Source organism: Columba livia, chromosome 5, assembly GCF_036013475.1.
Source record: "Columba livia isolate bColLiv1 breed racing homer chromosome 5, bColLiv1.pat.W.v2, whole genome shotgun sequence".
Lineage (NCBI taxonomy): Eukaryota > Metazoa > Chordata > Aves > Columbiformes > Columbidae > Columba > Columba livia.
The window spans coordinates 24,047,525-24,063,245 of record NC_088606.1 but is presented as its reverse complement, the minus strand read 5'-3'; the positions used below and the strand labels follow the sequence as shown (position 1 = coordinate 24,063,245).

General features: G+C 44.9%; 1 protein-coding gene across 2 annotated transcripts in view; it reads right to left on the bottom strand.

The window, feature by feature from the left end:
* Nucleotides 1-5,926: 5,926 nt before the first annotated feature.
* ALKBH1 (alkB homolog 1, histone H2A dioxygenase) overlaps nt 5,927-15,721 on the bottom strand; it is a 14,676-nt gene continuing 4,881 nt past the window's right edge. Inside the window, exons 3-6 of one of the 2 annotated variants that reach the window (XM_065063815.1) lie at nt 12,888-13,050; nt 9,307-9,397; nt 7,971-8,164; nt 5,927-7,406 (exon numbers count right to left, since the gene is read on the bottom strand). In XM_065063815.1, the coding sequence (XP_064919887.1) occupies nt 6,983-7,406; nt 7,971-8,164; nt 9,307-9,397; nt 12,888-13,050 (872 nt within the window). In that variant the 3' untranslated portion in view covers nt 5,927-6,982. Of the gene's footprint in view, nt 7,472-7,970; nt 8,165-9,306; nt 9,398-12,887; nt 13,051-15,721 lie in introns of both variants that reach the window. The other variant, XM_065063816.1, reaches the window with a different exon arrangement.

The window sequence follows — 15,721 nt, the reverse complement described above, 5'->3', positions numbered from 1 at the left end:
AGCAGCTGCAGGGCAGGCACCTGGAAGTCCTGGGCGGGACTCCATAGTGAACCGGACCTGGAATCAGAGCTGCAGGGGCTGGGAACCAGGGCTCAGATCACAGGCACAACAGGCTGGAGCCTACTCAGATACCAGGCATGATCAAAGAGCACAAGACCCTCATGATCTCCCACTTTTATAGGTATATGACATGTATGGGATGTAATACTTAGTTGGTCGGTTTTAGTCACCTGTTCTGTTTGCCTCTTCTTGCACTCTAATTACTTCAGTTCTTTCCCTGACTACTGAGAGAGCCACTAAAGTGTCACAACTGGTGGCATGTAGTGTTCCATTGCTCCCAGCAGCTGCAGCCAAATTCAGAAAAGAGCAGTTACTTAGAAGAACTTAGATGAAAGGAAAATTAAATAACAGAGAAACTGATATAGTTTTTTAAAAAAAACAGGACATTACACACCTCTCACCTCAGTAGATGTTTTGGCACCGATGGGTTTGGGGACTCAGCGGGTTTTCTCTCCTTGGCTGTTTAACACTGGGACCTTCCTACCCGTGCCCTCTGACCGTGGCTCCCACAGCAAAGTGTTGGCTCCGGGCCAGTTTGCAAATCAGCCCTTCTCGTGCAGCTCTGGACAGTATGTGATGGGGAGAAGGTAACAGTGCAATCTTTTTCACGTATGCAGTCCAGTGACGCATTTTGTTTACAACCATGATAGGGCTTGTAAACCACCATCGTGCTCTCTATAGATCGTGCTTTGGAGGGCTTGCTTTTGCTGGAAGCAGCCGCTAATTAATGGATAGTTAAGAAACAGTCTGCCCTGGACAGACACAGAGAGTTTTCTAATGGACACAATGTTGTTGCTGTAATGGACAGCTATCTTGCTGCTTTTCCTGCGAATTGCAGGTGGCATTTTGGATAAAAAGGTGAAGCTTGATTGTGTTGGCTCTAGTGTGACTTGTGCGGGAGCGAGGCTGATGAGAACAGGCCCGTGTGTGCATGCGATCCCACCCGTCTCTGTGCCGGCAGGTTGGGCGGTCCCCCTCATGGCCACCTTTTCACTCTGTGCCTTGTCCACTGTTAGTGCACGAGAGGAGGAAAGAGCCAAGAGGTCCCAAAGCTGGGGATGTTTTCTGAGGTGAGGTGGCTGCATGTAGGAGAGAGCCCTGGCAGAGCTCCCAGCTGGGCTGGACCCTTGGAGAACCCGGAGTCCCCGGCAGCTCAGCCGCATCTCCCAGCACTCAGGGACCCGGCTGCTGCGGGCACGTCTGCTGCCTCCTGGAACATCTCCTTTTCCTCAGTGCAAAGAGGAGAAAGCAACCATTCCTCCAGGGAGCCTGCACTTGGTATGGTGAGCAAGCACAGCAGGGCCGTGGATGTAGCCACAAGTACTGTTGACAATCCCTAAGCAAGAACATATTGCGAAAGCATGGAAGGAGGTGTTTGGAAGTCTACTTCTGCCAGGGTCCTGGGGGTGCTCCTAGGCCTCAGCGGCTGGGACCGGCCTCCCCTGGGACCCCCACCCACCGCCACCGTCTCCTGCCAAGGGCCCAGCTCAACATGGGGCCTTGGGTCCCTGCCTGAGCCATGGTGTAGGTGTGTGTGCCCGTCTGTGCCCTGCAGAGAGCTGCTCTCCTGGATGGAGCCCTCAGGGCTCGGTCAGGGCTTGCCCTGCAGAAGTCCAGGCTCCCAAGAGAGCAGAACTTTTCTATTCTATTTGCTCACCATAAATCGAGCAACGATGAGACTACTGTTTCCCTGAAATGCCACAAAGAAAAAAAGTGGGACCAGGGTTTTGTTTGTTTAATGTAGTTTTATTTTGTTGTTCATTTTTGTTTGATGGTAGGTAGGCTGACGGTTGCAGGCTGGCTGGTTGGTTTAGGCTGGGTTGTTTAGGCTGGTCGGTTGAGGTTTGGTGGAGGGTGGTTTTGGTTGGTTTTAGGTTGTATTTGGTTGGTTTGGATGTGAGAGCAATCTGTTTGCGACCCGTGTCACCCCATTGACCAGCCAGGGTTGATTGGGCTGATCTGGCCAGCTAGGCAGGTGTCCCCTTCCTCCCTCCCTGCTCCATGCATGTCCTTCCCGAAGCTAGGCGGTCAGTCCAAGAGGATGAGCTTCCCAGTTGGAGGGGTGCTGTTCATGGGTCAAGAGTATACAGTAGCTGCACTCCCCTTCTAGAAGCTCCAAACCAAGCTCAAGGTGCATTTGTAGGAGAACCTGGCTGGGGTAGCGGAGCTTCCAAGACTGCAGACACATCCAAGTGAGGCACTGCATGGGGTAGGGCGGGGTTTGGGTTGGTTGGGTGTTTTTGGTCATGTAGGTTTTTTGGGGTGTTTTAGCTTGTTTGTTGAAGTGTTGGCTGGTTGAAACTGGTTTTTAGCTTGGTTGTTTCAGGTTGGGTTTGGTGGTTCTATTTCGGCTTAGGTGATTTGCTTTAGGTCATTTTGTTCAGGTTGCTTACGTTGTTTGGTTTCCTATTTTGGGGGTTGGTTAAAGTTGTTTAGTCTAGGTGGTTAGTTTAGCTTGGTTGTTTCAGGCGGTTTTACGCTTTATGAGGTGGTTTTGAAGTTGTTTGAGATTGTTTAAGGGTTGTTTTAGGTTGATTAAGGTGGGTCTGTTTAGATGTCTTCAACTTGTTTGGATCAGGGTTGCTGAAGGTTGGTTGAGGAATGCTGGTTTATGTAGTTTTAGGTTGTTTTCGGTAGGATTTTTTTAGGTCATTTGTTTTAGGTAGGTTTGTTTGAGGGTGTTGAGGTTGCTTTATTTGGTTTGGTTTAGGTTGGTTGAGGTAATTTGTTGTAGATTGTTTAAGGTGCTTTTTAGGTTGTTGGTGGCTGATTGTTTGAAGTTTTTGAAGGCAGATTGAGATTGGTTTAGGTTCTCGAAGGTTGATTGTTTTCAGCTGTTTAAGGTTGGCTTAGGTGAGTTGTTCTATGCTGGTTTAGGTAGGCTGTTCTAGCTAAGTTTAGGGCCACCTCGTGGAGCAGCAGGCACCCAGCCAGAATGGCCCAAAGAAGCCGTGGCAAGCGGGCCATGCTCAATGCTGCAGAGGAAGGCAAAAAACCCCCAGAGACACTTGGTGTCCCACATGGGGGGAAAAAAAGCCTTCCTCCCCCCAGCTGCAGGGCACGAGAGGCCACCTTCCTGGTGCTTGAGCAGCAGGTAGGAAGCGAGCCAAAAGGGCTCAGAGGAGCTCTGCAAAGTGGTCATGCTCAATGCTGCAGAGGAAGGCAAAAAACCCCCGGGGACCAGTGCCAATCTGCCCCGGGAGAAAAAATTCCTTCCTGACCCCAGTGCTGGCGATCGGCTGTTCCCTGAGCATGTGAGCCAGACCCGGCTCCTTGTCCCACAAGCTGCTGACGCCTCCCAGGAGCTGCCCAAGCCCTATCGTCCCTTGGGCTGGAGCCATCTCAGGGACTTCCCAGAGTGCCCAAATGCCTCTGACCTGATGGACCTTGGGGGCAAGAATCCTTCCTGTGCCTGGTGGGACACCAGTGGGTGCTCCAAAGCACTGTGACCCCTTGCAAGCCCTCTGTATCCTATTTCTGATGGCTCCTGAGCCTGTCTGCGCATGGGATGAAGATGGTGAGCTCTGCGGTGCTCTTCAACAAGGCATTCCCTTTGTCTTGCCACTGCTATGCACCTGAAAAGGCTTGCCAGCCAGCCAACCAGCCAGCCAGCCATCAGACAAGCTTGGAAGGTGGCCCTGGCAGTCCCTGTGCCATTCCTTCCCAATGCAGCAAGTGATACGTGATGCTACGCTGTCATTGATGGTGAGGTTGTCTGCTTGGGAAGAAGTCTTGAATGGTTTTGTGCTGTTGACCCTATCTTTGCTTGCACTCGATAGCTCTTTTCCTCCTTTGGCTTTCATCCTTGATATCTTGCTTGAGGGTCATGCCAGCCCTCTCAGGCTTGGTCTTGCTCCTTGCAGCTGCTGTCTTCTTCTGTAGGCCCTCCATGATCCTAACCAACTGCGTAGTCTTGGTTTGCTTTCATCCCAGATGGGCTTGATCTTTCCTGAAGCCGAGGAATGAGAAATGTTTGTAGTCGTCCAGGCGAGTTCTCACTGGGGCTTTGCACCAGGCTTGTCTTTCCTCTGGCAATGCCTTGTCTGACACACCAGAATGCATTTGCCTGTATCACATTTGTGGCTCACAGTCGGGCTGTGACCTACTTTTGTCTCCAGGACCATTTTCCTACTCTGCTGTGTGCAAGCAGTGCTGGAAACTCCTGGTGCTCCACGTGACGCTGTATTCCCTATTTCTAGCCTGTAGATCTTCAGGTGGGCTTTCTTGATGTAGGGGATTTCGCCTGTGTCAGAGCTTCAGCTGGGAGGGAGTGTGGGGGCTGTAGAACTCCTCTGTGAGAGAAGAGCTTCTTCTGGTTCATGGATGCTGAGGACCTGGGATGTGTCTAGTTTGGAGAGATGGAGGCTGAGAGGCGACCTCGTTGCTCTCTACAGCTTCCGTGGAGGGAAAATGGAGAGGGAGCTGCTGATCCCTTCTTCCCGGCAGACAATGGCAGAAGGCTCAAAGCTGCATCCATCCATCAAGGGAGCTTTGGACTTGACAAGACGAAAGTTTTCTTTCCCAAGAGGGTGGTCAAAGCCTGGAACAGGGCTCCCGGAGCCCAGGTGGGCGATGCCCCATGCCTGTCAGTGTTGAAGAGGCATTTGGATGATGCCCTTAATACCATGTTTCAACTTTTGGCCAGCCCCGAAGTGATCAGGCATTTGGACTAGATGATGACTGTAGGTCCCTTCCAGCTGAAGTCTTCTCTCCTCTCCTTCTGTTCCTACCTCCTCCTTTCCCTAGCAGTAGCAGATGCTGAGGAAATTTCGGATGTCGTTGCTTCCCATCCCTGCACTAACAGAAGGCACTGAATAACCTGAAGCGTGCCCCATCTTCGGCACTTGCTCCGTCACCTTGTGGCAAGGAGGCATGTAGCTTCTGATGCGGGTGAGAGCCCTGGGCCTCCTTGCAACATCTGGGCATCCTGCTTCTTAGAGCTACTGCCCCTGGCTCTGCAGGGCATGATGATGGTGAGCTCCGCAGTGCTCCTCAAGAAGGAATTCCCTTGGTCTTGCCACTGCTACCCAGTGGAAAAGGATTTCCATGCTTCAGATGAGTTTGGGAAGTGGCCCTGCCAAGAGATTGTCTTGCAGCGGAGAACCTCCCATAGCTTCATCCAAGGTCTTCCTCCCTCAGCCCCTGCCCTGGGATTCCGCCAGCCAGCTCCTCAAGTGCTTCGTCTGGGATGTGTTGGGGCTGCCCCCAGGCCAGCTCTGGCAGTGGACACGGGGGGCTGCTCCTTTTTATCCTGCCCGTGGCATTGTGACCTCAGCGTTGTCGGGTGCTGGCATTGTGACATGGGGGTGACAGAGCCCCTGTGTGCAGCCCCTGCGCCGCCCCTGCCCTTGGTCTTGCCACTGCTAACCAGCTGAAAAGGTCTTCTGGACATAGGTTAACCTCATTCCATTATACTATTCAATCTCCCAAGGCTCAGCTGTAAATACACCAGGCCTGGGAGAGAGGAAAAACATGTTTCTGTCATAGTATAAGGCCTTAACACCAACATCTGATTTTTTAAAATATGAAATTACTGGAGCTCATTGCAGTATTGTATGAGGAATTAATTGCACACATACATACATTCACCTGCTATGAAATAGCAGACCAGACACACTTTCTCCATGAGGGAGAGCTGCCATGTACCTATTAAATTGGACTTTGACGCTGCAGGCAACACCTCTCCGAAACTTCCTGACAAACCCTGAACTGCCCACAAGGAAAGCAGAGCTGGCAGAGGCAGTAGAACCAAAAGAAGCCTAGAGGGAAGAGCAGAAGGCATGCGGCAGCATTAACAATACATTGTAATAACAGGGAGAGAAAGAAAAGGAAAAAAAAAAAAAAAAAAAAAAAAAGAAGCCAGCTCAAAACTGATAGAGATCTTTAATTTAAAAACCAAGTAAGTTTATTCATTGGAAAAGTGCAACAAAATACCCCAAGGATAGCACATTGTACTCTAACAATTAAAATTACATTAAAATGCAGATAGGAAGGTCTGAGTCTTCAAGAGAACGGGCACATAAGCTAGTGCTTTCTTTTGCTTCAATATCTTTATCTTTGGGTGACAGAGATAGTCACTGATTAATTTCTTTTTTTAGGTACTTAATTCGGAACTCCATTGCTTCCACTTGCAAGTCATTCTGTCCCTTAAAGATGTTAGCTTGAGACTGCAGGACCATAATCTGCAGGCACTTGAGAGGGGACAGTTTTGAAAGACTAGAATTGTGGGGCTCAATCACATACTGGTGGGAGAAGACCCAACTGGGAGGTACTAGGTATTCTAAGTAGATATTGACCCCAGTCATTTCCCTCTAAAATCTGAGGCATGCAGAAAGCTCCAGCTCCACTCCTACGATCAGTTTCTCCTGCAGCTGAGGAGGAGCAAGCAGGCAAAAGGAAAGCACAGGACTACAGCAAGCAGGTGTTGCTTCAGGGAGCTGCTAGTTTCTGATTACTGAACCAATTTTTGCTGTAGAGAGGATTCTTTTGGAAATGCCCAAGGTAGGTCTCACACCCACAGCAGCTCATTCTCATTCCTACTTGTTTATGTACTTCAGCTGAGCTTTACATGCTCAATAGGATTCTTTAACACATAGCAATTATGTATATTTTGCTAGCACTTTCTCCCCAAGGATTTCAAAATACTCCATGAGCATCACTGAACCAAGCTTAAAATTCTCATACAGGTATTTTAAATGGAACTGAGTGCAGCAAATGTCCAAGGCCCAGTGCTGAACTCATCCCTTTCCTTTTGAATTCTCTTTCTCCCCCAATCTATTTCTTACAGCAAGAAGGACTACACTTATTCTGTAAAAGTTTATTAACACCTGTACAGACAAGTTGACTTCGAGTATGATTACATTAGTTCCCAATTCCACATGGAGCTTGCCTGTCCAGTCCATGTCAGCATGATCTTCTGGTGTCAGCTGTCTGTATTTGGTTTATGTCTCTTGGCGCTGCTCTTCTCCTGGTGGTGACTGTTTTCAGAGGGTGCTTGGCCCTTTGTGTTTGTCCCAGATTCCTCTGGAAATTTCTGACCTTCAGCCAACACCTGCCGAATAGTCATATTAATGCGGGAAGACTGCAAGTACTTGGCACAGACCTGCCAATCCTCATCGGAGCTGTGCTCGATGACTGAGCCGACAGGGAGGTCTGAAGAAAGTGCTTGGTCCAGGCACAGAGGCAAAGTTGTCCCTTCAGGGTTGGGGAGGACCCGCGGGACAGCATGGTACAGCAGACGGCTGAAGCCAGACATAACCATGATATCTCCACTATGCATGAACATTGCTGTTGGGGCTTCCTCCCGCTTCCGGCCTCCAAGCAAAAATATCGAGGATTGCCCAAAACTACAGGTGGTATGAAGATGGAGAGAGAAGAGAAAACAAATTCGGGCAGAGAACAATTACAGGTACTGTAATAAAATATTAGCAACTAAATTTCTTAAAAACCAACCACCACCCAAACAACAACACCTCCCTCCTCAAAAGAAAAAAACAACAAAACCCAGATGGACTCCTAGGAACTACTTTACAATGAGGATGTGGAAAACAGACTACGAGGCCTGGTCCAAGGTAGGCATAGTATGATCAGGTGCCCTGCCAGGTTTGAAGCTCTGCTGATGGATTTAGTCCTTGCCTGTTAGTACCCAGTTGCCCCTTTGCTGCTTTAGACCAGAACTGTGCTCTGTGCAAAGAGCCCTTCCACTCCAGGTACCATATCCATGCTGTTCAAGCAGCTTTCAAAAAAAAAGTCTATGCCCTTGAGCTAGTTTCCCACTATTCAAATCTTCAGAGAGCGAACATTATATACCAAATTAGCAAGCTACATCATACTGACTTCCTATAACCATATGCACAGGAAAAAAATGCTACCAAGCCTTCCACAACACTTGAGTACTTTCCTTAACTCACCTGAATGATAAAAGGGGCCGAGAATGGTCTAGTTCAGACTCATCCACATGAATTCCCAGTGAGGAGTCAAAATGATAGTAATTCAAGATCCCTGCTTGTGCTTGGAAGCCCTGGAACCCGCATGCTGCAGCCACTTGTTCCGACAGGAATGCAAGGTCTGAGGGAAAAGGAGTGTGGTGATTTGCTGAGTATTTCTGGAGGAAGGAGAACAAAATTAAAAACAAACTACACCCAACTTGAGCAGCAAATACAATTGGAAACAAACACTGAATGAGAACTCAGAAGTCTGGCTGATAGTCATGGTGAAGGACATCATATTTGCCTGGAAAATGACTACAGCATAGGCAGAACCACAACAAGCTTACCTCTTATCATTTAATTCTGGGCCTATGCTGAGACTGCCAGAGATTCAATTAATCATGGAGTAAATAATTTTATCTGGATGGCAGATTTGAAGTCAGTAAGGTTAGTACCAACATCACGAAGATCTACTTGGTCACTACCTAAAGCTGGAGAGTCAGTTCTCCATCTCATCAACAGAAAGCTCCAAAACGAGCATCATTGTTCCTTCTCCAAAGAATAAGACAAACAGGAACCGATTGCAAACCTACTTTTTCCTCTCTCCTATGAGTGATTCTGAGAGGAGTGGAAGGGAATAACTAAGTTTTTGTTATGGCCACCCAATAATACACCGACCTGGTAAATACAAGGCTGCAAGCAGATCTGGTTAAGTATCTGCAGTGTACTGGTAGACTGCATATTCATTCTGCCATCCTTTCTTAGTCTCCATCTGACTCAGTCTTATGAAAAAGTTTATTTTGGTCTTTACAATATTCAAGGAGCCCCAAAATAGCTGTTAGTTAGTGAGACTGTGCTGTACTGATTCAGACTCTTAAGTTCAAAGTCACATCAACAGCAGTCTCTTCCTGCTCTCTCTCACCCCTCCAAGGAGGGGTAATTTCTCAGAAGTAGCTGTCTTCAAGCATTCAAGGTCATTCTTACCCTAAGTATTTAACGACGCTTTTGTGACCATCCCTTTCAGCAGGGTAAAAAAACTCACGCTGAAATGGAGTCACAGGCCTAGAGCTGAGCATATGCTGTTTATGTCACCTTTCAAAGGAAAGAATGCAGAAATGGACTTTCACTGGTAAATACTCCACAGAAAACTAATACAGATTAAAAGGTTCTTACAAGCATGGTTTGCTACAGCCTTTCCTTAAGACTGTTTGGTAGGATCATAAGCATCTTACTATATTTTATTCCATGATACTCTACTCTGTCTGCCACTCTGAGTGCTTACTGCCAAGAAAAATGGAGAAGAATTTAATTTCAATACCTTAGTATCCCAATTATAATGGTAACCAAGGGTCACCCAGCGCAGCTTCTCCAATAAGCTTCTCGGCTCCCGTTTACTGGAACCTTTCATTCTGCAAAGACAAAATGGAAAGAAATAGGATGTGTTAATTTCTGAGGGGCCTTCTGGTAGCGCAGCATACAGTAATAAGATTCACTCAGCCATATGACAGCATATTAAAACCATCAATGCTAAACTTGTATTTTCAGTGCCATTAATTTTTTTCCTCCGAAGACCTTGAACATTGAGTTCACGCAATTTGTGCAAGCTGTAGGGCCTACTGCCAACTGCTGTCCATTTGAAAATTTGTATTTTCCACATGGTACCTAGTAGATTATCAGATGGAGAAGACACAGTGAACTGGTTCAGATTTAAAAGTCAGAATTATGCACATACTATTTGAGCACCTGGAAGAAGAGCATCCGTGAAGATCCAAAAGCTGCAAACACAAGGAAAAGATATTCTAGTCAGTTAATGGAAAAAAGGAAAATGCTTTGCCTGACAGTGAAGCGTTTCAAGCTGTATCATACTGCAAAGGGCCTTTAGTTCTACCATGTGGTACTTTTACAAGAAATCCTTAAGGCAGACTGACTCAATGTTCAGTAAGACAGCACTAACTATGACCATTTACATCTTGTAATGTCAAGAAGTCCAGATTGCAGGTGTTTCCTATCCAGACAGCTATGCACAACAAAAACCTGTTCTTCTCAAGGGAAAACCCTCATGCAGAGGGACCCAGTGGTCTGAAACCACCTATCGATTTCCCATTCTTACTAGAAGGTCATGATGGCAGGTAGAGACCTCAGGGCTGGGCTTTTACTATGGCCTACGGAAAAGAATATTACTATAGTAAGACAGAAACATACTAGTGACAAATATGAAAAGAAGGTATGTGGCTTCTAGTCCACTTATTCCAGCAATTTCAGCTTCTTTACTCAAGCCAAGTCATGTGTTATGGTAAATAAAGAAAGAAAAGGGAAATGTACTCAGAATATCATGATAAACAGTAGCACCAGATTGTTGGCTCTCATTTATAGCCTCATTAGTTCAGTAAGACATGTTCTCTTTTACAAAACAGGATTCATATTTGTGCTGCCATGTTCAAGTCTCAGCAAAGCATGTGCATTTAATGGGCATTTCTACCTGGATGCACAGCTTGCTTCTGCCCTTCACCTACACCATATTGATACCTCCTAAGCTGAAGCAGAAACAGGATTAAAAGGCCAGTTTCTTTATCTGTAGTAATTTTTCATAGCTTATTGATTATTGAAAGTAAGTCAGATTTCCAGTTTCCATCTTTGTCATAGGGTAATAGCAACTGCAATTACTGTAATGCAGCGACACAGTAACTGTCAAATACATCCTGCCTGAAACAATTTAGGGAGCCTACAAGCAGGTGACACAGCATTTTGAAAAGGGAAAGCCCACAACTCCTTCCTCTACATCTTTCAATCAACAAACTTACGTTCATAATTAAACATTTTTAGCACTTGCATTTTGAAAGCGCCCTTGTTTCACTACAGTGCTGGAGTGCTCGCACAACAGCAAGAACTCTAATACACTCAGTATGTCCTTATTCCCAGAACTTAGTATTTTGCATGTGATTTCATATGTGATTGCTAAGGAGAGAAAAGTCCTCATGTTACGTATCTGGAAACAAGAAGTTCCTAGAGCTGTAGCAGCAGGTGCTCCGAACAAGAAAGCACAGAGAAATTCTGGTATAACTGTGTTAGAAAGAGCAAGACTGAATTAGCAGCGGTGCTTTGATCTGAAGCTCCTTTTTTCTTTACTCACTGGTAAATGATTTCATCTACAAAATTCCCCCAGCTGTTTCCTTATACATAGGAATATATGTCTATATCTTGTAGGGATGCTGTACCCTCTTTTATGGATTTAATTGTCCCCGGCACTAAAGAAAACACACAAACCCCACTTTGTGAAGAGAGCATAGCATACATTTCTAGGAACTGTATGGACACTCCCTACCTTGTGATTTCTGCATCCTGAAAAGAGCAGAAAAGCCGTGACCCAAGCACATTTATGCATCTTCCTGATGGCTTTATAAAGCATTAAAATTGCACCCAATTCTGGAAGTAAACCTCTTTTTAGTTAAGTGCTCTGTTTCTCTCCTCCCCGAAAAGCTCTCATTCCAAGTAGTAGACAAGTTGGCTACTTTGATCTGCTGTCTCCTCAATAAAAGCACAAATACAGCAGTTTGCTCACTTGAAGACTCAGGCAAGTGCTTAATAAAACTGCCAGTGTTTCTGCCAGCCGTCACTCTTCTAAACACTGTTTTCAACTGAACTGGATTCAGCTGCAAATTAACCTCTGTTCTGATCATTCTCTGTGTGTGCAGGAGGAGCTGCTGGGAAAGGCCTGTCAAGCTGGAACAGTACCACATTTTTTTCAGCTGTAGGGCACAATGCACAATACTTTCAAAGAACAATTTTTCATCCTTGATGGAACACAAATGTGAAAGTCAGTATTTTAAACAAAAAAGGCACCTGCATTCTGTAACTAATTCTGACTGAGCCTGGAAAACTCAAGTGGGGACAGAACTTCACTCCTAGGCGTAAATATTTAAAAGTCCAAATCTTGCTTTTGCCTTTTCATATCTTGTAGATGTTAAGAGACCCTTTGAAGAAAAAAATCTCAGCATGTCAATTTTACTAACAGAGATGGAAGATGAGAGTTGTACTCTCCATCACATCACACTCCAGTCACTCCATCACATGAAACAATTGTTACCTAAAACAAGCAGTGAAATCTACAAGGTAATCATAAATACTCAAATAACTAAAAAATTGTGTACTGTAAACAGCATCTATCTTGTATGTATTTTACAGGTGACTCTAATCAAAAAAGAAAAAGGTCTTTAAAACTTGGACTTTTAAACTTTGATATATTCTTCATTAAACTCCAAATTAGGTAGAGGAAATGCAGCTGAGCCACAAAACTCTGAACCTGTGGGAATCTTTCAGAGTAAACACCATTGCCACTAAAACAGGTACATTTAATCCCCATCTCAGATTGTATAAAAAGAAACACCAAGCCAAAGAAATACTTTGGAAAACAGAAATGCAGAAACTAGCTGACATGAGATCAAAAAGTGCACATACAGCCTTTCAACTACAGTACACTAGGTCTGACAGCTGACTGGGAAGAAGAGCTGGCATGAGCAGGAGGTTGGGAAAGGATCCTTGTTGCCTCAGGAAAACTGAGGCCAAGAGGGACCTCCCAGTTCCACTTGCACCTGTGCTTAGCAAGCCTCTGAGAACCATGGTATCAGCCAAGGTCACTATTTTCTATTTAGCCGATGGCTTTGGAATAATTTGCTACTAGAAAATCCCATTTTGAGTGTGAAAGCAGAGAATTAACAAGGATACACATCAAGCCATGCAAAAATCCATCTTTAACTTGGCATGTCTGGAACCATCTATATACTGCCAGCAGGTATACAATCTTTTTCAGCTTCCCTTCCCTGCTCATTTTCTTAGACCTTCTCATTGCAGACCAGTTCTGGCTCTGTTACTTTTGACCACCAAAGGTTACTGTGGACTCACCTCAGCTGCTCCTTGCTCTGCCCCCACAGGTCAATGGTCTTCTCAGGAGCCATGTGCAGGTCCAGGTTGCAGACATTGGGTTTTTGGGGGTATAGCTTGAGACACTGTTTCACCCAGTGACGCTGGCAGCCCGGGAGGAAAGGGTTTGGTATGAAAATAAACCCTGACCACAGAGAAAAAGGGAGGGGGTGAAGAGGAAGTATGATTAGGCATTTCCCTGTTTTTTTCCTGAAACTAGAGCAAAAGACAGGGGTTGAAGGTACTAAAGAAACCACCTTAGGCATATAACCACTGACTCTGCATATAAGCTGATGAAATCTAATAACAGCTCTGAATAGTTAAAACCTATTGTGGTTTTTTTTTCAGTACAAACAAATGGTGGCCATAAGGTAGAAGGCAGGGAGGGCAGCCAGTGCTGGTCTGAGTGAAAACTTACAATAAAGGACATATCTGTGTAAGGCATATTGATTACAGGTAGATAGAAGAATAAGAACTTGGAAAGCCAGTTGCTGTGGAGTAAATTTGATTTTGAAATGATTCCACAAGATTTTTGTCTTGAACCCTGTGAAGTTAAAAGTAATTCTGGCCTAGTTTTTCTAGACTTCAAACTCACTTTGTTGTTGTGTCTGAGTTCAGACTGTCTTCTTACTGCTACTTCAGCATCATGAACTGCAGAGAACAGTCCACAGGCTGAGCAATCGCTAGTAACATAAACTCTCCTCTCCTTTGCTTCATGCTTATTTCCAACTAAATCTGGTTGTATCCATCTTTATATTTTCATATGGCAATACCCAAAGGGGATGAAAGTCAAATTACATCCCAAACCGCCAGCTGCTGACTGCAAATACTTTGCAGTTATTGTTAATTAGCAAAAGAAAATAAACTTGTAGCTAGTCTGCACATTCATTTAGCCAGGCACCTCAGGCAGAGTTCAAGCAGCAGTGCAGGTAAGAGGGTCAGCAGAGATGTAATGGATTGATTTAGTCTATTTCTTAACAGAGAAGAGTCCTTGACATAAGATCTGCCACTACCAGAAGTGCTAACAGGATTCTTCACTGGAATTTTCCCCCAGCACCCCAGGGGTGCTTCATTCCAGGCCAGGGTCAACAGTATTGACGAGTAAGTGTCTGATGGGAAGATGTTATTAATCTGTATTGCACCTACTCTGAGAACCAAGGCACTCTCTCAAAGACTGTCAATTCAGTAAGACTCACCAACACAAAATTCACGTTCAAAGAGAGATAAGGGTATAGGAGGAACAAAGGAAAAGGAGGCTTCAAGGTTTTGCCCTACTGTGTCTTTTTGAACTTGTCAGTCATATCAAGTTAAACAGACAAAAATAGATGAAAAGGGAAGAAGCAAGGCTAGGCATCTCAGTAGGATACAAGCTTGCCTTGTGGCCTTAGGAAAGTGATAATAAAAGCGGAGAAAAAGCTTCCTGCCACATTTCTCACATATCTCACAAGATTAAATTAACTCGTTAGAAAAAGAGACTTCAGTTTATTAATAACATACTGTCATTCATTTCACTCCATCCCTGCACCTGCAGACTATGGCAGCCTCTGACAGGTCTGCTTACAAGAAGTTAATTTGCCAAAAGCATTAAATTTACTTTCTGTTGGCCTCTGCATAGAACAGAATAATAATATTGCCCTTTCTGTCCACAGTTTTTGACGTGGTGTTCTCAAAACACTTTAATGAAATTATGCTGTACTACATATTATCTCCAGGTACTAATGAAAGAATTGAAGTCTGGAGGGCTAGTTCCGCACAGAGCTGAGAACAAGAATCTACATTTTATGACTCTTGTATCAGAAGCTTAGAATGTACTCACGTCTCTCCAAATCTATTGTTGCTTACTCCTAAGAAACCAGATTATCCTGGATTTCTAAAAGAGAGAACAACTAAATGGGTTACCACTATGCTTCTGATATCAAGAAAGGCAGAAAACCCTGAATTTGTAAGAGCTGCAGAGTTTTACTATAAAATTCTACACTAATGTTCAAGCGTAACAGTTCCTGGGAGGGCTAACAGTTCTAGAAATCAGTGACTTGCCACACATTGAAGACAGAAGAGGAGGAAATACTTTTCTTCCTGAGCTGACTACAGAACACCACAGGCAAGCTTTGAAGGCAACACACTTGAACCTCCTGGTGTTGAAAGAGTTGGCCTGAGTGGAATGTGCAAAAGCTAAATTCTTCAGGGGTCTTTGTGCTAAAGGAATCTGCCCTCAGGAAGCAGATGCAATTCTCTTACTGCAGCAAAATCTTGCAGCAGACTAGGTATTAATTTACACCTAGTGGAAGTGGTCTCCAGCCTCAGTCAAAGGAGAAGACACACAGATGTCTAGAAACAAGAACAACTCCTCACAAAACCAATTTGTGTCAGTTACAAATCACCAAAGACAGCAGCACCCACAACTCCAGACACCTCCACAGAAATCCACCCAGCTTCCTTAGTCTTATATTTCACTGCTCACTGTGGGGACAAAACCAAATGACTTCCCCTCCATTTGCTCATAGACAAACTAAGGAAATTCCAACTTATTTTACATGGCTATTGAGGCAGTTGGTTAAATATCTTATAGTGCTTTGGGATGTCCAGATAAAAGTTTCTGGAAAAGGATAAAATATTATTCTTGTCCACAAATTACTTCATTCTGAACAGGACTAAGAATTTATTAATGTATTTGCATTTCATTTTAGTGAAAGGTTTTCTTTGTCAAAACAGAAGAAAAGACGCAGTTAAGTGGAACACTTGTGATCTTCCCCCTCCCCATGTAATTGCTAGGAAAGACATTTAGACAGACATAAAATGACAAGTGAGACCAAGCA